General features: G+C 41.8%; 2 protein-coding genes across 3 annotated transcripts in view; one reads left to right on the forward strand and one right to left on the reverse strand.

The window, feature by feature from the left end:
- Positions 1-637: 637 nt before the first annotated feature.
- On the forward strand, positions 638-18,014 carry LOC310632600 (keratin, type I cytoskeletal 18-like). Its single transcript, XM_083349876.1, has 7 exons — positions 638-1,084; positions 12,651-12,733; positions 13,372-13,528; positions 13,829-13,993; positions 14,095-14,220; positions 14,949-15,169; positions 17,528-18,014. Exons 1-7 carry the CDS (start codon positions 653-655, stop codon positions 17,547-17,549), a joined length of 1,206 nt encoding a protein of 401 aa, XP_083206002.1. The 5' UTR covers positions 638-652; the 3' UTR covers positions 17,550-18,014.
- Positions 18,015-19,726: 1,712 nt separating this feature from the next.
- The window catches only part of ARPC2 (actin related protein 2/3 complex subunit 2), a 29,242-nt gene continuing 23,132 nt past the window's right edge, over positions 19,727-25,836 (reverse strand). The window contains exons 8-10 of one of the 2 annotated variants that reach the window (XM_083349891.1): positions 23,656-23,756; positions 21,714-21,814; positions 19,727-20,193 (exon numbers count right to left, since the gene is read on the reverse strand). In XM_083349891.1, the coding sequence (XP_083206017.1) occupies positions 20,169-20,193; positions 21,714-21,814; positions 23,656-23,756 (227 nt within the window). In that variant the 3' untranslated portion in view covers positions 19,727-20,168. The other variant, XM_083349890.1, reaches the window with a different exon arrangement.

A 25,836-nucleotide genomic window follows, 5' to 3' on the forward strand; every position in this document is an offset into this window, starting at 1 on the left:
CGGTCCTCCGAACAAAATAAATACCTGAAGCTCACTGATTTCACCCTTCCCTCCCCGGCGTATCGCGGCATCTTATTGGCTGAGAGGAATCTTCACCCTGACGTGCCTATTTACCTATCGCCTATCGTACTCCCGCCACCTCATTTGCAGACCTCATTTGCATTTTCAACCAGTCCCGCCCGCGTGCGCGATACCTGAGCAGCCGGACTCATCCCAGAGTCGAGCTAGAGCAGGGGTAGGCAACCTCGGCTCTTTTATGACTCATGGACTTCAACTCCCAGAATTCCTCAGTCAGCTGACTGAGGAATTCTGGGAGTTGAAGTCCATGAGTCATAAAAGAGCCGAGGTTGCCTACCCCTGAGCTAGAGTCATTGTGCGTATACCTTCCCCCCCCCCCAGCGCGTCTGAGTTTTGCGCTTCTCACGACAGTCACCGTAACTTGTTTTTCCAAGGGGATATTTTTTATGCGGTCTCGAAGGCTGACCTACAGTCGCACCTTTTCCCCTCGGTCGCTAACCAAGGCTTATGCAAATAGCACGCTCCTTCATTGGCTAGTTTCTCTCGCTCGACATGCAAATTACGAGGATTCGCCGGTGCTCTTCGACCAATGAAAATCGCAGCGTTTTCCTCATTGGCTGACCGCTACCTGAACATGCAAACGAGAATCCCAGGAGATATAAATAAGGCGATGGGCGCCGAAGGAGCTCAGGTAGCAACGATGGCTTTCTCTCTGTCTCATCCTCGGAACGGCTCCGGACGACTCTTCTCCAGTTCCTCTAATGCCTCCGTGCGTGGTAACTCCAGCGGTTCCGACGTTCTGTTAACCCGGCTCCGTGCGGCGCTCCCGGCAGCCCGAGTCAGCTTAGCGGCGGCTCCTTCTTTGCTGGGCCCGGGCCGGCAGCAGGAGGCGCTGCAGGGATTGAACGAGCGCCTGGCCGGCTATCTGCAGCGGGTGCGGGGGCTGGAGGCGGCCAATCGAGCCCTGGAGGAGGAGATCGCCACCATCCGGTCGAGCAGAGCCGGGGCGGTTGGCCGTCAAGACTGGGAAGCCTGCGAGCAGCCCCTGGCCGCGCTGCGCAAGCAGGTGAGGGGAGTACCGGTAGTAAATAGCAAGAGTTCCCCGAAGAGTTAACAACTCAGAGCAAATAGGATGCAAAGAAACAAATGCGGCTCCAGGGAGAACTTTGGGGACACGCTGGAGTTTGAGCGAAGGATGGTCTTCAACCTGGTGCTCTAAAAGGGCCTTGGTGTTTAGTTTTATTTTTTTTATTTTATTTTAATTCCATTTATATCCCGCCCTTCTCCGAAGACTCAGGGCGGCTTACAAGCTTAGCAGTAGCCTTCGTTCTATGTATATGCCTGCTTATTAGGGCTTTCACACACACACAAACCCCAAGCGGCATTATTACAAAGTCAGCTTAATTGCCCCCAACAATCTGGGTCCTCATTTTACCTACCTCGGAAGGATGGAAGGCTGAGTCAACCTTGAGCCTGGTGGGATGCGAACCTGCACTAATTGCAGGCAGCTGGTGTTACTTAAGGAGGCATTAGCCCACTGCTCCACCAAGGCTCCCTTGATTCCAGCCTGGCTTGAAGTTATGGGAATCGAAATAGAGGCTTGAGGGGTCCAAACAGAATTATTGGCAATGATTCGGTGGGTTAGCAATCAGGCTAAAATTTTACGGTGTTATTTTTTACTTTGGCTATTCTTCTGAAGCGAAGATGGATATGGGAGCAGAATAAGCATATCCCGTTTTAGTCCTGTAATAATTTTATAATCTATATTTTTATATAATAGCACAATAGATTTGAAATAGATGGTGACGCGGTGGCTCAGTGGGTTAGGACACTGAGCATGTCGATCAGAAGGTCAGCAGTTTGGCGGGTCGAATCCCGAGTGCCGCGTAACAGAGTGAGCGCCTGTTACTCGTCCCAGCTTCTGCCAACCTAGCAGTTCGAAAGCACGTAAAAATGCAAGTAGAAAAATAGGGACCACTACGGTGGGAAGGTAACAGCGTTCCGTGCGCCTTTGGCGTCTAGTCATGCCGGCCACATGACCACGGAGACGTCCTCGGACAAGCGCTGGCTCTTCGGCTTTGAAACGGAGATGAGCCCCTAGAGTTGGAAACGACTAGCACGCATATGCGGGGGAACCTCTACCTTTTTATATTAGCTATGCATACTGCCTTGGGTTGGCAAAAAATCAAATAATTTTTATTCTAGTTGTATGGGCAAAGTTCTCTCACCTCTGTAGTATATAATAGGTGTAAAAGCAATTATAAAGTGCAGGATGAGGAGGAAAAGAAAAGTGTTGGATGCATCTTTCATAGCATTAGTACATGTGGCCATTTAAATTTCCTCCCAATATGACCGTTTAAACTCTGCCTCAAACATTACTTTGCTGTCTTAAGGAACAAACAAAATCCTGTCACATTATTCCTCACAGATTTTTTCATTCAGTCCAGATAGTGGTGAAATTCAATTAGTTTACCAGGCCAAATAAAACTATACTGACATACTAGTCATTATATATATTCTTGTTGGACTTCACAGATTTCTTTATTATCTATCATAGTTATATTCCATAGCAATCATAAAATAGACTCTTAATGGTTCATAACGCATAACACACAATACCTAATAATAAAAATGAAAAGTACAGAAGTGTACAATTATTCCTGTAGATAAGTGATCGTATTTTAAAGAAATAGTTAATTGATGTTATCTGTCAAAATCAGATGAGTCAGTTGAACAAGCTGGGCATAAAGGAAGATACATAAATACATATGAGTGGAATTAGTAAAACGTGGATGAAAAAGGGGCCAAGATTGAGTTAGTGAGGCAGGAGATGCATTACAAGGTTTTGAATTAATCAGGAAGGTAAGAGTAAGGGTAGCAGGAAGAAAGCAAAGGGTAATCTTAATTTCAAGTGTTTCAGAGCACAGTATCTTAAAAATGACATTGAATAGCTTGTTCTACTTGGTATTGTCCAGATGGGGCCATTCTATCACCCAGGCCACGCTGATTGGGAGGACAAAGATTGGAGAAAACAGTTATACAACCTTTAGAATCCTTGAGATACTGTTATAACCTCAAAACAATTCTGAGAAATAGATGAAGCTGCAAAACCTCACTGTTAGAGAGGCAATTTGTAGAAAAGGTTATAATAAACATATCCCAAATTTTATGTAGAAAAGGTAAACCGCACGGGCAACAAACCTTTTGCAGACGATGGGCAAAAAAGGTATCTTGGGAAATGGGCTGCAGAGCCACAACTGAAAGATTTAAATTCGATGCACTTAAAAAAAAAAAGGAATATAAAAAAAATGGAAACATCTCTAGAGAAGACTTGACTTAATCGGTTTAATAATACAGGCAGTAACTATGTGGGGTATGAAAAAGATGCATCTGCATGCTGAGCTTCTTTAATAGATATTTACCGCCTATCTCAATGATTTGTTTCCCATTGGGTGACCTGTTTCTATATTTGCAGGAACGACACCAGAGATTGGGCTGCAAGTCTTTCAGAGGGACAAATGGCTTGTTTTTCTTTTAACTCTCATTCATAGGAACAGCTGGATGTTTCTTTTAGCAGGTGCCTAAACAAAGGCACAGAATAGGAAGGTCATAGGCAGGTGGGCAGGGAGATTTTTTTTTTATTTCAGGACCTACTGCAGCTTGGGGCAAGGTGATATTTGATCCTTGCTTGTCTTGTGGTTGACAGATTGGATTGCTTTGGAAAATGTGGGGTATAGGAGTGGTATATGTATAAAACTGCCCTTAGGTGTGACTATATCCTGTTGCAATCATTAGAAAAGCACTCATGCAAAATATCACACTGTTTTCAACCGGATTTTGCTATATACTAATATTTACTTGAATAAGCCCCAAACAAGGAAGGGAATTAAATAAGGGTGATTTTCCATTTTTGCCCAAGACAAACTTTTTTTAAAATTGACTTTCTTTTCTTCCTTGTTTGCCAAAAATAAAAAAGGATCTTGGATTCAGACTCACGTTATATTTGGTCTGTAATTACTTACGTGATTATGTGGCATCAAGTTGTTTTCAGCTCCTGATAGATTTTCTCCATGAGGCTCCATCCCTAAACTGTTCTTTCAAATCTTCCAATATCCATTGTCATGGAGTCCATCCATCTTGCTGCCTGCCATCCTATTCTCTTACTTTCCACCTTTTCCAGCATTAAGTAAGGGCTTTTCCAGAGAGCTGAGTCTTCACATAATGTGGTTGACTACTTGTGTAAAAATACCCATCCTCTAAAATACCCATCTCCCCTTCATTAAAATGCAATCATTTTAGTTTAATTTAAGGTTGTCAAATCTGGGCTGCAAAAGTCTGGGTGAGCACTATAAATCAGCAAAGAGATTCAAAAAACCACTAAGACTTGGTTATCATTTACTATCTAGACCACGGGTCGGCAACCCGCGGCTCCGGAGCCGCATGCGGCTCTTTGAGCCGTCTCCTGTGGCTCCCAGCCGCCCGGTGCGTGCGCACCTCTTCGAACGGGCAGTGGTGCGCGCACACCTCTCCAAATGGAGAGTGGCACCGCCCGTTTCGAGAGGTGCGCGCACACCTTTCCGAAGGGCGGAGGTGTGCGCGCACCTCTCCAAGCCGCCGCCGTCCCATCCCGAGACCGGCCGCGTTCGTCAAACATTGACGAACACGGCAGCTGTGCAAACGGGATGGCGGCGGTTTGGAGAGTGCACGCGCACTCGCCAAACCGCCACCATCCCATCCGGAGACCTGCCGCGTTCGTCAAACATTGACGAACACGGCAGCTGTGCAAATGGGATGGCGGCGGTTTGGAGAGTGCACGCGCACCTCTCCCAAGCCGCCGCCGTCCAGAGACCTGCTGACATTTGGGGAGGTTTGGGGAGGTGCGCGTGCACCTACGGTCGTTCGGAGAGGTGCGCGTGCACCTCTCGGAATGGGTAGCAGCCCTGCTTCTTGTGAAAGCTGCCGTGGCCTGTTTGCAGGCTGCCGAAAGCGGCAGCTTTGCAGACGGGCCATCGCCGTCACGCAACCGGGAACCGGTTCCATCACACATTTTTAAAAAAGGCAACCTCGCGCATCCGCGCAAGAAAAACCCGTTTTGCGCATGCGCAAAACGTTTTTTGCGCATGCGCGTGCATGGACGCACGCACGCGACTCCCACTTTTTTTTATGTGTGATGGAACCGGTTCCCAGTGGCTCTTTTCCTTTTTCGGGTTGCCGACACCTGATCTAGACCTTTAGAATTTGGATGTGGTAGTTTTAATTTAATTGCTAGCCTTTAAAAGTCAATGATTTTACCATTGCAGATTTGTTTCTGGATCATTATACATCTATTAGGTTGTTTTTCACTCTTTGGAAGAATGCAAATTTCTGCTCAGTTGGTTTTTAGATCATTGTTATAACACCAAGAAAATGATGAAACACGCAGCAATCAGTTTGGATCAATTGCACATTTTCATTCATACATTTTTCCAAAAATATAAACAATGACCAATATTTCACGAGCCACTTATTGCTAGACTGCAACAGCCAATCTGTCCTCAAAGTCCCTAATAGTCAGGCCAGCTCTATTTTCTTTATTATTATTTTTCTTTTACTTTGTAGATTTTTGGCTCAAACTACTCCTCTAGTTTTAAATATAGACAAGCTGTGTAATATAAGAATCATAAGAATGCTGACATAGTTGCTTTTGTTGTGTTTGGAATACAAATCAGCAATGTATTAAAAATTTATTTATTCACATTTCTACCTCTCTCATCTCACCTAAGTGATTCTGGGCAGTTTACAATAAAAGAAATATTGCCGCATAAATCTGTTGAAATGTAAATACCTTGATCAAGAATGTGTGGGGGGAAAATGAAGTAATTACATATGTGAAAAATTTACTATGTACCCTAGAAATCTAAGCTGAGGAAGGAATGTTCATATTACACTTCTTTCAGGTTGAATCTAGTAAAATAACAATCAGCTCAATTTATGCTCTGAATGATGACAAAGAAAAAAAAGATTTTTTAAATTACTTATTCAAAATGCAGAGGGAGATATCTTGATTTTTGAAAGTGTGAATGATTCCCCCCCCCATTTTTTTTGTTGTTGTTAGTTACGAAGCCGTGTCCGACCCATCGCGACCCCATGGACAATGTTCCTCCAGGCCTTCCTGTCCTCTACCATCTTCTGGAGTCCATTTAGGCTCACGCCTACTGCTTCAGTGACTCCATCCAGCCACCTCATTCTCTGTCATCCCTTTCTTCTCTTGCCCTCAACCTTTCCCAGCATCAGGCTCTTCTCCAGTGAGTCCTTCCTTCTCATTAGGTGGCCAAAGTATCTGAGTTTCAGCTTCAGGATCTGGCCTTCTAAAGAGCAGTCAGGGTTGATCTCCTCTAGGACTGACCGGTTTGATTGCCTTGCAGTCCAAGGGACTCGCAAGAGTCTTCTCCAGCACCATAGTTCAAAGGCTTTAATTCTTTGGCGCTCAGCTTTTCTTATGGTCCAACTTTCACAGCCATACATTGCAACTGAGAAGACCATAGCCTTGACTATACGCACTTTTGTTGGCAGGGTGATGTCTCTGCTTTTTAGTGTGCTGTCTAGATTTGCCATGGCTTTCCTCCTCAATAGCAAGCATCTTTTAATTTCTTGGCTGCAGTCCCCGTCTGCGGTGATCTTGGAGTCCAAGAAAATAAAATCTGTCACTACCTCCATTTCTTCCCCGTCTATTTGCCAGGAATTGAGAGGGTCAGATGCCATGATCTTGGGTTTCTTAATGTTTAGTTTCAACCCAACTTTTGCACTCTCCTTTTTCACTTGCAACAAGAGGCTCTTTAGTTCCTCTTCACTTTCTGCCATTAGAGTGGTATCATCTGCATATCTTAGGTTGTTGATATTTCTTCCGGCAATCTTAATTCCAACTTTTGATTCATCTAGCCCTGCCTTTCTCATGATGTGCTCTGCATATAAGTTAAACAGGCAGGGTGACAGTATACAGCCTTGCCGGACTCCTTTCCCAATTTTGAACCAATCAGCGGTTCCGTGTCCCGTTCTCACTGTTGCTTCTTGAACCGCATATAGGTTTCTCAAGAGACAAATAAGATGGTCTGGTACTCCCATCTCTTTAAGAACTTGCCACAGTGTTCTGAACCAGCCCTCTTCTGGCCTTGTAGTAAGGCAAACCCCTATTCAGAAAGAAGAGACTGGAGAGCGTCCAAGGCTAAAAGGCATCTGCCAAGATTTATTACTCAATTAACAAAAACACTAGAGCTTGACTCCTCAAGCGGAAGAGTTGCTTTCAGCAACCAGCCCCTCCCCAAACACTCCTTTTATTGAGAGCTCAGGGCGTGGTTTCCCTGTGCCTCCTCCCGAGGAGTCCCACAGCCTTTCTTTGTTTGTTCCTGCTCGACTGCCTCCTGCGTCGGGCGTCCTTGAACAGGGCCAGCTGTGGGTCATCATCCTCCGCACTATCGGGCTCACGCAGCTGAGAAGAGGTCCCCGGCTGAGGGCTCTGCAAAGCCTCCAAACCATCATCAGCCGGTTCGTCTCCCTCCTCCCCCTCATCTGAGTCATCCGATACATCGGAGCCGGCTGTCGGACCCACAGGCTGGCCCTGAGTCACAACACACAGTTTGTTGTGATCCACACAATCAAATGCTTTAGCATAGCCAATGAAGCAGAAGTAGATGTTTTTCTGGAACTCCCTAGCTTTCTCCATGATCCAGCGTATGTTGGCAATTTGACACTAGTTCCTCTGCCTCTTCAAAATCCTGCCTGTACGTCTGGTAGTTCTCGATCCACATACCGCTGGAGTCTAGCTTGTAGGATTTTAAGCATAACTTTACTAGCATGTGAAATGAGTGCAATGGTGCGATAGTTTGAACATTTTTTTGCACTGCCTTTCTTTGGAATTTGAACGTAAACTGATCTTTTCCAATCCTGTGGCCACTGTTGAGATTTTCAAATTTGCTGGCAAATGGAGTGTAGCACTTTTACTGCATCGTCTTTTAAGATTTTGAATAGCTCAGCTGGAATACTGTCACCTCCACTAGCTTTGTTGTTGCTCAGCTTTCCTAAGGTCCATTTCACTTCACATTCTAGGATGTCTGGCTCGAGGTCAGTGACCACCTCTTCGTGGTTATCAGGGACGTTAAGCTCATTCTTGTTTAGTTCCTCTGTGTAATTTTGCCACCTCTTCTTAATCTCTTCTGCCTCTGTTAGGTCCCTGCCGTTTTGGTCTTTTATCATGCCCATTTTTACATGAAACATTCCCTTCATCTCTCCAATTTTCTTGAAGAGATCTCTACTCCTCCCTATTCTATTGTTTTCTTCTATTTCTTTGCACTGTTCATTTAAGAAGGCATTCTTATCTCTTCTAGCTATTCTCTGGAATTCTGCATTCAATTGGGTGTATCTTTCTTTTTCTCCCTTGCCTTTCGCTTTCTTCCTTTCCTCAGCTATTTGCAAAGCTTCCTCAGACAACCATTTTGCTTTCTTGCATTTCTTTTTCTTTGGGATGGTTTTGGTTGCTACCTGTTGTACAATGTTGTGAACCTCCGTCCATAGTTCTTCAGGCACTCTGTCTATCAGATCTAATTCCTCAAATCTATTTGTCACTTCTACTGTATATTCGTCAGGGATATGATTTAGTTCATACCTGAGTGGCCTAGTGCTTTTCCCTACTTTCTTCAGTTTAAGCCTAAATTTTGCAATGAGAAGCTCATTGTCTGAGCCACAGTCAGTTCCTGGTCTTATTTTTACTGACTGTATAGAGCAGGGGTGTCAAACTCAATTTCATTGAGGGCCGCATCAGCATTGCAGTTGCCCTCAGGGGGCCGGGTGGGTATGGCCAGGATGGGCGTGGCCTACTGGCTGGGTGTGGCTAGAGTGCATATGGCCTACTGGGTGGGCGTGGCCAGCTCTACATCATTCGCATCAAGGGTGCCTATGGGGGCCTGGGCAGGAGTGGGACAGATCTGAGGGTGTCTGGCAGGAGGAGGGTCTCTGGGCCAGGGCCAAGGCAGTGGGGGCCGTTCCCTCACTGTTTCCAGGATGGCTTCACGGGCCACATGAAACCACTTCGCGGGCCGGATCTGGCGCCCGGGCCTTGTGTTTGACATGTCTGGTATAGAGCTTCTCCATCTTTCGCTGCTGGATAAAATAACTTTATCCAAAAGAAACATCGGCAAAGGTTTCCCAAATGTTTTAGATTTTATGTGATTGTTTTCTCTCTTGGATGTGGAGATATAAATATCCCATATAGAGCAAATACACCCACTATTCAGTTCATAAGGAATTAATTAAACCATGAATGAATGAATGAATAAAATAATCTGATAAGTAATAAGCCATTGGACAGTCCCAAGTTCCCAACAGAGACTGCTGATTGGCCAACGTTGAAGCCCTGTTCTTTCCTTAGGACAGGGGTCGGCAACCTGAAAAAGCAAAAGAGCCACTGGGAACCGGTTCCATCACACATAAAAAAAAAGTGGGAGCTGTGCGCGTACATCCACGCATGCGCACGCACATAAAACAAAACGTTTTGCACATGCGCAAAACATTTTTTGCGCATGCATGGTTCCACTTTTTTTTATGTGGACACACCTGCACGCCAGCGGCGACGGGTCCCCATGGTGACAGGCGCTGGATTGCCGCGCCGCCTTCAGCCCGGGCACCGCCGGAGCCACCCCCGGGACCTCCAAACTGCCGCCCGAACACCCGTTTGGAGACCTGCTGGTGCCGGTTTAGAAAGCTGCTGCAAGCTGCGGCAGCTTTCTAAACCGGCACCAGCAGGTCTCCAAACCGCACCTCGGCCCGAACACCAGCAGGTCTCCAAACGGGTGTTCGGGCAGAGGTGCGCACGCACCTCTCCAAAGGTTTGGAGAGCTGCGCACGCAGGTCTCCAAACCTTTGGAGAGGTGCGCGCACACCTCCGCCCGAACACCCGTTTGAAGACCTGCTGGTGCCGGTTTAGAAAGCTGCCGCAAGCCGCGGCAGCTTTCTAAACCGGCACCAGCAGGTCTCCAAACGGGTACCGCCGCTGCCCGTTCCGAGAGGTGCGCGCGCAGCTCTCCAAACCTTTGGAGTGGTGCGCACGCACCTCCCATTCAGAGTGGTGCGCGCGTACCTCCGCCTGTTCCGAGAGATGCTTGCGCAGCTCTCCAAACCTTTGGAGTGGTGCATGCGTATCTCCTCCCGTTCGGAGTGGTGCGCGCGCACCTCCGCCTGTTCGGAGAGGTGTGTGTGCACCGGGCGACTGGGAGCCGCAGGAGACGGCTCAAAGAGCCGCATGCGGCTCCGGAGCCGTGGGTTGCCGACCTGTGGCTTAGGAGCTTGACTGAGGCTCAGGCCTCATGATCTGCTGCCTGCCCATCTATTCCTATATTTTAATTTCAAGAGATATATTTAATTAGAGTAAATTTTCAGTAAGAATTCCATTTATTGTAGTTTATATTCTCACTTGTTGATTTAACTGCAGCTCCTGATATTAATCCTTAGCTCAAAGCTTAGCTGTGATTCACGATTTTTTAAAGTGATATTTCAAATTATTCCTAATTCACTAATGATCTATTGTATTAGGAAACTGTAATGTTCACAATATTTTTAGATCCCTTGTGTGCTAATATGTATTTTACTTATTTTTTTTTACTGGTCATTTATTTCTGTTTGCTTGTATTTTTTCTTGAAAATGTCAATATAAATAAATACCCGAAACTTTTCTCTCACAACTACACAATCATACAGATTGTTCATTTTTGCAACAAGGATGATGTTTAAAGCTTGGGCACCTGGAACAGCATGCTTGATTTAATACGCTGTGAGACTTGATCCAGTTGAGATACTATCAGCCTGTAGGCTAAAGTTGATTAATGTGAGAGAACAAGTACACTAATTTGAATGCTTGAGTTATTGATAGACTTACCTGCTGGGTTACTTATCAACCAGATGGCATTTCATAAGTGACTCACTCTGGTCAATATAACAGTTAATCCTCCCTAGATTTTAATGACCCAGGACCTGCAGATCAAAACAAAGATATTAGTTTGCTTTGCAAATATTTAAGATTATTTGGACAGCAACCCAGTGTTTGATTCAAAGATCTGGCTGGTTTCAGCAGGAGTTAAGAAAATGAGATTGACCTGGAAGATGCCATAATATGCCAAGGCAAAGTCACTATAGTTAGTTAAATCAATCTTACATCTTGGACTACATAGTTCCATATTGTTGACACTTGATTGGCAAGAGTTTCCTAAGTTTTTTCCATTATCTGAGGATCCATGGAATGAATGAATGTTACACGTTCCTTTGGAAATAAAAAAAAAAGCTTGAGAAATTACAAGACAATTTTCTGTGCAGCTGTAGTCCAATACAATAGGATTTGTTTGCTACATACATATTTCATGAAGGCAGTGATATACTTTACTGTCTAGGGAACTCTTTAGAAGACTTTCTGAAACAAGGGAAGTCAAACAATATACAAGCTTCCCATTGTTACTTCCACAAGAATCATTAAGTTCAAGAGTTTAAATTAAGGACCTAACAAATACACCACTTGACTACTAGTGCAACTTCTGATGGAAGGAGAATGCTTGATTATATGAACTTTAAATTAGATCCTGGCTCTTAAAAAATATGGCGTACATATGCCATTATTGTATTTGCTTTTAATAATAATAAGTTATTTGTTTAAAGTACAAATACAACAAAAGAAAAACATGGAGAAAGTAAAATCATAAACAATTGGACACCAGAAGCCTTGGCTGAGGGGAATTACAACATTCTCCTCTAATAGTTACAGCTCTTTAAAAAAATTTAGAGACCTGAGAAGTAATATATGAGGAGCCATCCCCTAAACAATATAAGACCAAATTACTAGCATTGGGGCCAGAAGGGTCTATTTTAAGGAGAGACAGTAGTTGAGTTCTGCCTGCGTTATACACAGGGCAGTATAAAAAGACATGCTCCACAGTTTCAACCTCAGCCCTATCACAGGGGCATAATCGCTCGCTAATCGGGAGCCTCTTAAATCGCCCGTTGAGTAGTGCTGAGGGCAAGACATTGAAACAGGCTAGAGAGAAGACACTCCTATACATGGGGATGGTTAGAGTGTAGAAGTATGAAGCCATCCTCAGTCCATAATTATTAGATTGGCTGAAGATCAGAGGGGAGCAGGTTTTGTTAGCTCTGGCTCTTAAATATCGCAAATCTACGTCTACAAGCCGTTGGACTACCCTAGATTGGGCATCCTTAAGGCCATAATCTCCCAAGGCATCACCCGAAAAACCTAGCAAGTGGAGTTTCTTCGTCAACTCCCTCTCCCAATGAGAGGTATGAGGGTCAGCAAACACCAGGGAGAGGTAGCTTTACCAGGGACTGCCAAGAAGAGCACCCGAAACCACCAACCTTGCTATTGTATTAGAATTCCACACATCACGTTTTAAGTAAAATGTTTCTGTAGTCTCACAATTCATACAAATGAAAGGCTTAACCCAGGTGTCACCAGCTGTTTATTTGGGCAAATCCAAAACGAGAAGATGGTAAGGTGGGCAAGAGTGCACTTTATCAGGAGCTAAAACTCAATGAATGCAATGGGAGTGTTTTTGCCTAGGTTGTGCCTATGTCATCTTTTAAGAGTTCTCTTTCTATGACAGGTTGAAGAGCTGAATATGGAGAATGTCAGGCTGCTTCTGCAAATTGATAATGCCAGGCTGGCAACAGATGACTTTAAGCACAAGTAAGCAATAATGTTCTAGTATCTTTGTTTACACTATCATTGTAAACATGGCTACCTATAAATTCATCGTGGCCTTCTTTTGTAATTTCTTACTCTTAATTATATTTGATTTTCCCATGCCAAAATCCTGATCTATGCAGTTCAGGAACAAACATGTATTTTGGCTTTGAATTAGAATCAGCTCTGGATTAATGTTTAAATCAAGGTTAGGCTACCTCTTAGAGGCCAAGGGCTACATATAATAATTTTGGGGAAAATCATTTGTATTTTAAATTGCAGGAAACACTGCATTGACTAAAAAGGACTTGGTTGTAGGATAAAGATTTTTGAAGAGCTGATTCAGTTCTTCAGAAGTCTGAATTATAGGGAGCTAGCCTTGTCCCCAAAATAAATACTTTATTCAGCATCTTGAGAAGTTGCAGTTCCATTAGCTAAAGTGTGTAACTGCCAACTTTGCAGAAAAAAAATGAAATACTTTATACTTTGTAAATATACAGCAGTTGTCTACAGCCTCTTTTTCAGATCTATACTAATAATTTATGTTAAAAAAAAAGACATGCCATCTACACCGATATGCTCTTTACCCTGAATGAACTAAGTCCTGTATTTTGTTTGGTTTCCTGGCCTCCTTTTTTTAGGCTGGAAGTAGAACAGGCTGCGTGTGACAGTGTCCAGAAAGACACACAAGGATTGCGCAAAATTATAGATGACACCAACTTCCTACGTTTGAAGCTGGAAGGGGACCTGGACTCCCTCAGAGAGGAACTGGCTTACTTGCGTAAAAGCCACGAGGAAGTAAGGCCTATCTGTGCACTTCCGTAGTTTCAAAAAAAAAAAAAAGCTGTCTGTCTCCAGTCCATGTGTTCCATCAGCACACATGACCTCTTAAAAATGTCAGAGACAATGTTCCTCTTAAAAATGTCAGTTTCCCTGTCCAAACAGAATTCAAGAACAGAAGAAAGTCGTGCCATTGTGAACGTAAAGGAACCTGCACTTGTTTCAATAAATTTATTGTGTAATGGGCTTGATTCCAGTAGAGAATAGGAATTAGGGTGTGATGTTGGGAGACTGCTTGTTCACTTCTGTCCATTGCAGGAAACGGAGGCTCTCACTGCTCTGGTGGCCAACTCTGATGTAACAGTTCAAGTGGACAACCCACAGAAGCCTGACCTGAGTGAGACTCTTGCTGAGATACGCAACCAGTATGAGCAAGTGGCTGAGCAGAATCGTGCCGATACCGAGAACTGGTACAGAACCAAGGTGAGGACTGGCTGAAAGTGGTTAAAAGAAACAAAAGCCTGAGCTTTTTAAACACCCGCCCATCCCCCCCCCTCCCTTTCTGCTGTCCCTGGCTCTGACAGGTTGACTCCATGTCCCAAGAAGCCAGCATGAACACCCAAGCCCTCGAGCAGGCCAGGAGTGAATTGTCAGACCTTCGTCGGCAGTTGCAAGGTCTGGAGATTGAACGTCAGACTCTCCAGAAAATGGTAAGGTATGCTCTCTTCCCTTTCAGTCTCTGCAACAGTTCTTCATCCTAGTTGGCAAAGAGGTCTTCTTTCCAGAATGATAAATAACTTAATGAGCGTTAGAAACAGTTGAGTCTTGTTTAACAGAATAACAGAGTGGGAAGGGATCTTGGAGGTCTCCTAGTCCAACCCCCTGCTCAGACAGGAAACCCTATATAATTTTAGATAAATGAAATTAGGATGCAATTGTGGACCCCTATAACCGAGATAAATCTTGAGAAAATCAACAGCAATTATCTTTATTTTCATCCTGTGCATGGAGCATCATCTGGAGGATGAGTTCACCCTGATTCCTTGTGCTCTTAACTCATTGCACACCTGTGTCACTTTTGACCATTATCTGTTTTTGTACCAAATTATTTCTGGCTTAGCTGTGGCATATTTGAATCTGCATTAAAAAATCAAAATATAATTAGATAATGAAAACCTGTGGAGCACAGGCTTTCTGTTTCCATATTTGCAGGGAATCATGTCTCATCATACCTGGGACGTGGCTTCAGTTGCCCTAACTGATCTTTCAAGGGGTATGCAGCTCTGAGGCAAACTTTGGGGTAGAGGGATGAGCTCCATACAACCAGATGTATGCCTCCAAGTTTAGACATGGGTTTGTGCATGTGCAATTTTTTTTTAGATCCTAAGGCCTTCGAGTTTTGCAGCTCTAGATTAACACAAGGTACTCTATGATACAGGTGGATGCTCTGGAGAACACACTGAAAAACACAGAAGATCACTATCTCAGTGGCCTGGCCAATCTGAACCAAGTTATTGCTAGTCTGCAAGAGGACCTGGCAGCCTGTCGGGATGATCTGGAGACACAGTCCCGAGACTATGAAACACTTCTGGACCTCAAGACAAAGCTGGAGAATGAGATTGAACACTATCGTATTTTGATTGAGGGTGTAATAGACAGGTGATGGATGGATAGGATGGATCTCTCTTTCCCCTACTCATCTTTCTTGGGTCCAAACCCGTTTTGGAGGAATTAAATGTCCTGGTTATTCTATTAGGCCCACAGAAAGTTACAGCCAAGGGTTGATCCGGGGGACTGTTTTATAATATTAGCCATTAAATGGAGTAACTTCATAATATAGCAACAATTAGCTACAAAGTGAGACATTTTTTGTTAAATTTAAAACATTAATACAAATTTTGTCCTGCATCATGATTATAAAACATTTTGCTTATTCAAAGGGAAAACAAAAAAAATGGTTATCCAAATGCAGGCTATGTGTACGTTTACAGATTAACAATAGGGCAAAAAGTACCGTCAGGGTAGGACCTACCCGGAAGGTATTCCAAAAAATCAGAAAATTCTAATCAGTGAAAGAGAGATCGCAATCTCTTTCTCTGTCTTAATGCAGCAAATTAAGGTGATAAAGGTAATTAATTTAAACTTCTCTGTTCCCCCACTCAGGTATGTCAATTTTTCTATGGCTCAGAGATATAAATCAATTTTCCCATGATTTTTTCCCGTGTCTAAGATTGCAGCAGTATATTGGTTGAATGAGTGCTCTCTAACTTAACGATTCTCTAAACGAGATCAGATATGAAGGGGAGAAAACCACTGATTCAGCAACTGATCGGTAGAATACGTGTTCAGATACAGAGAAAGATCATGTGCATTTTAGAACGGCACAGATAAAAATAATCTTAATAGTCTTTCTCAGGGCTTTTTTTGTAAAAGAAAAAGGTGCCGGAACTCACACGTCACACAACCCGCCTTGCCTACCCTACAAGGTTCCATCCAAAAAAGGTGTCGGAACTCCATTCTGAGCGTTCTATGAGAAAAAAAAGCCCTGGTCTTTCTTTTTCAACCTATAGAGTGAAGCTGGCTCTCCAGTGAATTTTATCCTATTAGTTGTTTTAAAGACTGACGGAGCTCTCGTAGGATTTAATTGTGGCTACCTTGTGAAGTCAGGAATGAATAGTTTTTATCAATTATTCTAAATCCCTTAAACAGCACCCAGAACACCTTCTGTCTTCACAAAGGTAGCAGGTGTTTATAGAAGCTGATCTCAGGGTGTTGTGACTCGGGGATAAACAAATACGTAGCAGGAAGCACACTGGGTAAGCAAATTGTCTGGTGACAAAGCACACAACATTTGCCATGTTTTGTATTTGCAGAGGGGATGTGTTGAGCTCAGGAAAAGCAGGTAAGTAGCAGTGGAGACACTAGCACACATAGCTATCTGCTTCGGGCATCTGCTATTTGTCATTCTCATTGTTCGTTCTCCTGAGCTTTAGTGCTGCTCTTCACACAATCATCATTTGAAAAGAAGCCAGAGGTTAACAATTGTTGGATTGAATCAGTTCAGGTCCACAGGGACTGTAAGCATTTTGTTCTTGCCAGACAACAGCGGTACTACTTTTAGGAAGTCAAAGATTGCCAAAATCAATGAAGCCAATGCATCTGATAGTAGCTTTCTTCCGAGAAGAGGTGCATGCAGCCTCCATATAAATATAGAAAGATTAACTAACAAAACACTCTACTCTTGGTCATTTTTTAAAAAATGAATTTCAAAATCAAGACAGCACACACAGAATTTCCTATTGGTTATTCATTCAGTTAGCAAATCTAGCTCTAAAGCAGGCATGTCAAACTCGTGACGTCGCGCGACGTATCGCGACTTTTCCCCCATTGCCGGCAATGGGGAGGGCGTGGTTTCGTCATGATGCATCCGGCCCACGGGCCGGCAGTGACACCCCTGCTCTAAAGGATCTACATCATCTGGTTTAGATAACAGTCTGTGCTTTACAGATGTTCTTTCTAATCTGTATTCTTATCTGCTCCTTATGGCCTTTCCAATCACCTTGTCTCCAGAAATCCTAATTAATGGGAAAGGATATGGACATAACAGTATACAAGTTTTAGGGATACCTAAGATTACAAACGAAAAAGGAAGATCAGTGTAAAAGCAATTATCCCTTTCCCTCACATGCTGTCCTTCCATGCAAAAAGTATTAATATTCCTAGGTCTGCTAAACCAGGGGTCCCCAACCTCTAGTCCACAGCCCTGTACTGTTCCACAGCTATTGGGAACTGGGCCACGCAAGCAGTATCTGAGCTTGTGAAGCCATCACCTCTCCTCATCCCGCCACTATCGCTGCCGGTCCACAGAGTAGAAAAGGTTGGGAGCCACTCTGCTAAACTCTTGGAAAGTGGCTGCTGCTGCTGCTGCTGCTACAACTGCTGATTTGTAAACTTAACTATATCTGATTTAGTTTAAACATTGTCTGCCTCTAATCAATATTTTTCCACTTTTTGCAGAGATCAGGAGCCACAGAATTAAAAAGGTGGTGATCATTACACACAAAATTGTGAATGGGCAAGATATGTTCCAGAGATCTGAAGAAATAACTCAATAAGATTTCCTAATGCTTTACTCTTCCATCAACAATCTCTTCTGTTGACTAAAATAACAATGAGCAAATCAACATCCTATTGCGATGTTTGCCAACTGGGTCATGTTGAGTTTTTTGTTTTTTTTAAAAAATATTACTTGCAATAGAAATTGAAGGTTACCTAAATGGTAACCACATTGCTACTGATCTTGTGCTATTATCTCTTTTCCACTTTTCACAATCTTCTGAAAATGTGGGCATAATTTCTATATATTTGAAAGGGACAGAAGAGGCAAGTCCATATATATTCTCCAAAGACACAAAGAAATTCAAGAGCTTCAATGTATGTTTTTCAGAATTGTACTGATGGCTTCCTATTATGCTGGAAATACAAAAAAAATCTGGATTAAAAATAAAAGCATCTTATTTGCTATATTAGCATTTCACTACTTTAAACCTATGGAACCTTGGTTCAAAGTCACCAAATATTTTCTCCTTTGCAAGTTGAGATTTTTATCTATTGAGGGCATGCATTCAATTATATATATTCATCGTTACAGTGAGAGAAAAATTTGATCCCCTGCTGATTTTGTATGTTTGCCCACTGACAAAGAAATGATCAGTCTATAATTTTAATGTTAGGTTTATTTTAATACTGAGAGACAGAATAATAGCAAAAAAATCCAGAAAAACGCATTTCAAAAAAGTTATAAATTGATTTGCATTTTACTGAGTGAATAAGTATTTGACCCCTTCGCAAAACATGACTTAGTACTTGGTGGCAAAACCTTTGTTGGCAATCACAGAGGTCAGACGTTTCTTGTAGTTGGTCACCAGATTTGCACACATCTCAGGAGGGATTTTGTCCCGTTCTTCTTTGCAGATCCTCTCCAAGTCATTAAGATTTTGAGGCTGACATTTGACAGCTCGAACCTTCAGCTTCCTCCACAGATTTTCTATGGGATTAAGGTCTGGAGACTGGCTAGGCGACTCCAGGACCTTAATGTGCTTGAGCCACTTCTTTGTTGCCTTGGCCTATCCGTGACCCATTTTCAATGCCCTGGCTCAGGGAAGGCGGTTCTCACCCAAGGTTTGACGGTATAGGGCCCTGTCCATCGTCCATTTGATGTGGTGAAGTTGACCTATCCCCTTTAGCAGAAAAACACTTCCAAAGCATGTTTCCACCTCCATTTTTGACGGTGGAGATGGTGTTCTTGGGGTCATAGGCAACACAGTGAGTTGAGTTGATGCCAAAGACCTCGATTTTGGTCTCATCTGACCGCAATACTTTCACCCAGTCCTCTGAATCATTCAGATGTTCATTGGCAAACGTCAGACGGGCCTGTACATGTGCTTTCTTGAGCAGGGGCACCTTGCAGGCACTGCAGGATTTAAGTCCTTCATGGCGTAGTGTTACTTATTGTTTTCTTGCTGATTATGGTTCCAGCTGCCTTGAGATCATTGACAAGATCCTCCCGTGTAGTTCAGGGCTGATTCCTCATGATCATTGAATCTCCATGAGGTGAGATTTTGCATGGAGCCCCAGACCGAGGGAGATTGACAGTTATTTTGTTTCTTCCATTTGTGAATAATCGCACCAACTGTTGTTAACCTTCTTACCAAGCTGCTTGGCAATAGTCTTGTAGCCCATTCCAGCCTTGTGTAGGTCTACAATCTTGTCCCTGGCATTCCTTGGACAGCTCTTTGGTCTTGGCCATGGTGGAGAGTTTGGAATCTGACTGATTGCTTTTGTGGACAGGTGTCTTTTATACAGGTAACAAGATGAGATTAGGAGCACTCCCTTTAAGAGAGTGCTCCTAATCTCAACTTGTTACCTGTATGAAAGACACCTGAGCCAGAAATCTTGCTGATTGATAGGGGATCAAATACTTATTTCACTCATTAAAATGCAAATCAGTTTATAACTTTTTTTGAAATGAGTTTTTTTTGGATTTTTTGTTGTTATTCTGTCTCTCACTGTTAAAATAAACCTACCATTACAATGGGCAAACATACAAAATCAGCAGGGGATCAAATAATTTTCCCCCTCACTGTATATGTTTCTCTCCCGTAAATCTTTTCTGATTCTGTTAAACGCAAACAAGTAGTAATGAATACTCAATAATCATGCTTGGTAAGATAGAAAGATCTCCTTTATTAATGAACCTAACAATATTTCTTCAGATACAGGAATTGTGAACTCAAAATACTTGGGGAGAAAAACAAGTTAATATTGCATTATTACCATAAGAAATACTGCAACTCATAACCGGTAAACATACTGCAAAGCAAAACAGCTTGAAAAAGGGGAGCAGGAAGGGGGAAAGAAAAGAAAGAAAAATGGATCAAAATGGAATCAAAGGATGTTTTCATTTTTTTTTAATTAAGTCCTTGCAAGCACAGCTCGATGCCACTGATCACTTTCCAAACTTGTGTAGAAAACATAACCCAATTGGATTTACTTCCTTAAGAGCCCAGAGAGGTGCAATATTAAAAAGCTACGATTATCAGGTAGCAAGTGCTCCAGCCTTCTACCGCAGTTGTCCGATTCCATCTTGCCTCAGGCTTTAACGGGACGCAAATGTCTTCCCCCTGGCAAGAAGTCAGAGAGTGTAGGGTGAGGGTGGTTCCAGTAGTCCTACCTTATGATTTTGGGGTTCTAAGATTTACCCATGTCCCATTCCTTTTATCCAGTAACATTCATACAAAAATCATAATCTTACATTTCAGACTTAAGTACATACAATTATTATTGCCAACATCAAATTTCTTCAGTGAGAAGACAGGAATGGAATGGTTTGATTATCAAAATTACATACTCAAAGGGCATTAATAACTCATGCCCACTAAGAATTCTGGCAATCTAGTGCATTACACTTTTCCTTCTTTTCAAAGTCAATACAGTTACTTTGACCCCTTTCATCTTCATTTCACCCCAGTCTTGCGTTACATCTGTCCAATAGGTCTCTATAAATTAGAGATGAGCACATAGTAAGCTATTTTGAACGAAATGTCCTTATGTGGTACAGGTAGTCCCTGACTTGTGACCATTTAAAGACAGTTCAAAGTTACAACCTATACTTGTATCTATGATCATTGCACCACCCCTGCATACGATTGCAATTTGAGTGCTTGACAATTGGCTCGCATTTACAATCAGTTGTTGCAATCTGCAGTCACTGACATGATTTGCAACTTTTTTTGCAGTTTCCCCCCAAAAAATCACCGGGGAAGCTTGATTCAATTAATGACCATGTGATTGACTTAACAATCATGCGATTCGGTTTATTCTGTCCTAAAACCACTTGTAACCACGCTTACTTACAACTGAAATTCTGGTTCCAATTTTAGTAGTCGTAAGTTGTGGAGTACCTGTATTACAAAAATTGTGTGTACCACACTTGTATAAATGTTCTCATGTTTCTAGTTTTCACATATAGACTGCACCTGAATTCATATACTTTGGTGAACAAATAGTCAACTACAAAAAAAAATTGTTTTTCTAATTTTCAATAAAAATAGCAACTGAAGTAACCTCAGGTCCTTAAAACATTTTATTTTAAAGGAGATAATGAGCAATTATCTGTTCTCATGAACACCCACACACTTTCACATTCTTTGTACTCTGGGTTCGCTTGTTAAGATTAATGTAGCATAAATTTCCAACTGAAGTGAACAGCAGAAGAAGTGTAGCGGCAGTATAAATAATACCTAGTTGAGCTCACAAATATCTTACCAAAAAGAGTTTATAATTATAATTCAAAGATGAAAGGAATTCAGGGATATAAAGTGATATTCCCCCAAATAAGAGAACTTTATTTTTCCTTAGTCTCTCTCAGCAACATTAGGGATTTGTGAGAAGTAAATGCCATGAACTTAAAAGCCTGCAAGTATGATACATAGGGGGTACTAGAAAAGCTAAGAACACACAAATTATGTATTGAGACTTTAGCCTGCAAGAATTTTCGATTCAAGGATATAGCTACTAACCCAGCAAGATAACACAATGGAGACTGAGTTCTACTTCGTAAAGAGCCATTCATATTTCAGATGAGCAGCTATGGAAGTTTACCAAATAAATCAGAAAAAGATACTGCCCCTTTAAAACTCACGTGATTGTTTTCATTTCCTTCTTTTCTGCATCTGGCCGGGCACGATTCAGTACTTTGAGGAAATCTGATGTTTTTGCCCTCATGCGCGTGTGAATGTAAGCCTGCATTAAAGAAGAAGAAAAAACACATCTAAGGGCTCTTCATAGTTCTTAAAATTCAAGCTAAATGTCAGGTGCAAGAAACCAATATGACAGGATGATTTACTTAGGGTGGTTTCTTTATTGTTCACCTAGAGCAGGGGTAGGCAACCTCGGCTCTTTTATGACTCATGGACTTCAACTCCCAGAATTCCTGAGCCAGCTGGCTCAGGAATTCTGGGAGTTGAAGTCCATGAGTCATAAAAGAGCCGAGGTTGCCTACCCCTGACCTAGAGAGAGAATCTTGCCAGACTAAAGCACAATCTGCATAACTATCAGATACAGCCACTCTGGGCCTCTTCCTGGATACCAAGGATTCCAGGCTAATTTGCCTCCTGAAATATCTCCTCCTTTCAGTGAATTTGCATCAGATTTCACCACACTCTCTCTCTAGTTAATCAAAACTTGCAACTGACCCAAAAGATCTGCATCAAATAGCTTGCTGAATTTCTACATTCAAGACAGCTAGAAAGATGGAAAGAAAAGCATCTGTTCTCAAGGGAAATTGCTTACTGTTAAAAAAAAAAAAGGCTGTTTTTTTTTCCTGTCAGGAGTGTGGAAGGGAAAAAAGGGATAGAATTACATGGAAGTCATAATCTATTATTTTTTCCTCTGTCTCTCACTGAACAAAAAGGCTACAGAGAAAAGGAAGTTTATTTTATTATTTTTAAATTTCTTGTATTTTTTCCATAATTTGATGCATCAGATCAGGGAAACTGTTGCTGTCATTCGCAGTATACTTTTATGTATAATGATAAGTTAGTATGTGTTAGTAGTAAATCTCTGAAGGACTGCTGATAAACAAAAAAACAAAACGGTTAACAGGTAATAGGAAATAAATTTATATATAAATAAATAAATAAATAAATAAATAAACCTTTATTGTCAAAGTACAACATGTATACATTGAGATTAGCTGAGCCTCCCCCCGTGCTCTCTCCCCCCAACACACAGTGACAACATACCATATTGAGAAAAAAAATGAACTTTTAGGACTATCTGTAATCCAATAGCAGCGAGACCCACAATATGATCTGAACTTTACCTAGTCTTATTAATAAATATATTCTAAATAATCAACAAACCAAACAGCATACTATGTACCTTTTTAATAGAGTATTATTAATACTATTAGTTCTTAATAGTATTGTTAATACTATATTAATAAAAAGTATTAATTAGTCATTATCTTGGTTAGTAAAAAACCCCATGAAACCCTAGAATAGGCAGCTGTCTTAAAAGGACTAAGTTGAGTCTAGTCTTCCAATAAATAAGATAATCAGATGTGAACCTGTGATCACATCGTAGGTCACATTACTGCTGGATTACAGTTTTGCAAACTTTCTACAGGTAATCTGTGATTTATGACCACAACTGAGCCCAGAATTCAGAATTCTGGAAAGTCAATAGGCTCATAAGTGAAGTCACCATGTGACTGGACTCAAATTTATGGTCATTTTATAACAGTTTTTAAATGATTCACAATGGTTATTAAGTAAATCATGCGGTCATTAAGACTATAACCACTTTATCCAATTGGGTTTTGGTTTTTTTGCTGGAAAACAGCAAAAAACATTGCAAAACATGATCAAGTACCATGGGAATGCTGCAACCGGTTGTAAATGCTGGCTACTTGCCAAGCACCCGAAATGTGAACACATGACCACACGAATGGTGCAACAGTGGTAACTTCAACAGCCGGTTGTAAGTAACTTTTTTTAAGTCTGTCGTAACCAGTCCTTTCATTTTCCCAAACTGTATGTTAGGCATTTGCATCCCTGAGACTCCAGATGCCATTCCTATACCTTGGAGCATTTGATGTGATAGTGCAGGTAGTCCCGGAATGTGTGAATCAGATTTATGGTGTTGTCCCTTGCGGCAGAATTGGTATGGCGAGGAAATAACACTGCAAAGAGAAGGCACCAAGAAATGTTTACTCCTGAGTAATCATTGCATAGCTACATTAGACAATTGCCAAACTGACCTACCTTATTCTTTGGCTCGATATTCATTTGCATCATTTCCATAATTAATAAAGGTGTTTGTATAGAACAGATATAGTCTAGTCCTCCCCAGAGTGACAAGCAATTACCAATTGCATTTTGAGCATTCTAATTGTGTCAGATACGGTAGACAACTAAGATAACACTTAACTGTCAGGTAGATAACTAAGATAACACTGAGCCCAAAATTTTCTTTATGCAGATTTTCATTAAATAGAGCCAGAATTCAGTTAGCACTGATAGAAAAAGAGAATTTTTTTTTTACAAAAACCTATTTGTGACAACAGTACTAAGTATATATGCAGACAATGAAATAATTTTTGGCAGATTCTGCAATCTTTTTCAAAGATTCATGGTAACTTTATAAGTTGGTCCTCTTTCATATGATTTATTAAAAAAAAGTAAAGCACCTCAATGCTATTTTATTTTCTCCTTGTCACAGTAGAATGGGAAACTTTCCTATTTCAATGAAATAAACATTCAGCTTGACAAGGATGAAGGCCCCCTCTCGAAATATACAATTCTGAAAATTCAGGTGTTTAACATTGTCTAGAATGCCTTAAACAGATAGTAAATGATTTCCACAGTACAGATATGGAAATACAAGACAGTTAGGAAAGGTAAGGAAAAAGAGAAGTGAAGTCAGCATGCACATTTTCCCTCTGGCCACCCCATGAATCATACAGTTGGAAGGGGCCACATAGGCCAAGTTCAACTCTTTGCTTAGTGCAGGTATCCAAGTTAAAGTACCTACAACCAGTGCTTTTTTTGTAAAAGAAAAAGGTGCCAGAACTCACACATGTCATACAACCCTGCCTACCCTACAAGGTTCCATCCAAAAAAGGTGCCAGAACTCCGTTCTGGGCGTTCTATGAGAAAAAAAGCCCTGCCTACAACCATTGTGCTTTTAGGCCCTGCCTGCAGATATCCTACGGTGGGAAGCTCCCTACCTCATCATAGAATTGGTTTTACTATACAAAGGCACTCAGCATAGCATAACTATTTTTTTTCCACATTTTGCCTGTCCGACAAGAGAGGAGTTGACTTTCTTTTGTGTGACATCCCTTCATGTACGTCAAAAGGCTATCTTATATTCTTCCCCAATTATCCACTGCGTGCTTTTAACAAATGCTGCATATGGCATCTCTGGGTTAGACAATATTTTGAAACTGAACATTTTGTGCAGTGATGACACGCTAAAAAAAAAAGCTAAAGAACAAAAGGATTGCTATGCAAAAATCAAAGGCTTTCCAGTGGAAAGAAATTCTGTCACTCCTGATCCCGGAGAAATATTATAGCTGACTGCAGCACATTTGGGCTGCCACAGCGTGTGCTGGAATTGGATGCTGCATGCCTCCCAAGTTCCAACAAGTGACCTACGCTGCTTTGCCAATCAGCTATAATTCACGATGGGCTGTGCCCAACATCCTATTATGGTTTTAGGGAAGCAAGCACAAATATGAGAAAAAAGTACTCCCTGTTATGGTCAGCATGCTACTTTCTAGTGAGAAGGACTTCTGTGTTAATAGAATGGTCCAAATTGCTTACCTCATCTCACAGAATAAGAGAATCAGGATTTAGAGAGATACTGCTAATATCTCTTTTTTTTATTAAAGAGTTTTACAATATTTTACAATATATCCCCAAATCCCTCCCACCCCAACCCCCCCACTCCCCCCCTCCACTTCCCAGAGCTAAATACAGGATTATAGTTACAACAATCATATTCTAAATAAAAATTTACACAATATACAATCAACCAAATTCGTACTGCGCTTTAACTCTCTCTTAGCATAACTACTAACAATAACAATATCCCACTAAATTCTACTCATAAGCTAAATGGAACTTTTTGGTCCCATATTTGTTTTCAATATAATTTATCCATCTCCTCCAAACTGAAATATATCTCTCCTGTGAGTGATCCTTTAAATAAGCAGAAATCTTGGACATTTCTGCAAGATTAGAAACTTTAAACACCCA

Source organism: Vipera ursinii (assembly GCF_947247035.1).
Source record: "Vipera ursinii genome assembly, chromosome: 1".
In the NCBI taxonomy this organism is placed as follows: Eukaryota; Metazoa; Chordata; class Lepidosauria; order Squamata; family Viperidae; genus Vipera; species Vipera ursinii.

Excerpts from the sequence above, each read along its gene's own strand:
- LOC310632600 (XM_083349876.1), top strand. The coding sequence starts at position 653 with ATGCAAACGAGAATCCCAGGAGATATAAATAAGGCGATGGGCGCCGAA. Across the intron at positions 12,734-13,371 it reads ACAGATGACTTTAAGCACAA|GCTGGAAGTAGAACAGGCTG; the intron begins GTAAGCAATAAT and ends TCCTTTTTTTAG. Across the intron at positions 14,221-14,948 it reads GTCAGACTCTCCAGAAAATG|GTGGATGCTCTGGAGAACAC; the intron begins GTAAGGTATGCT and ends TCTATGATACAG.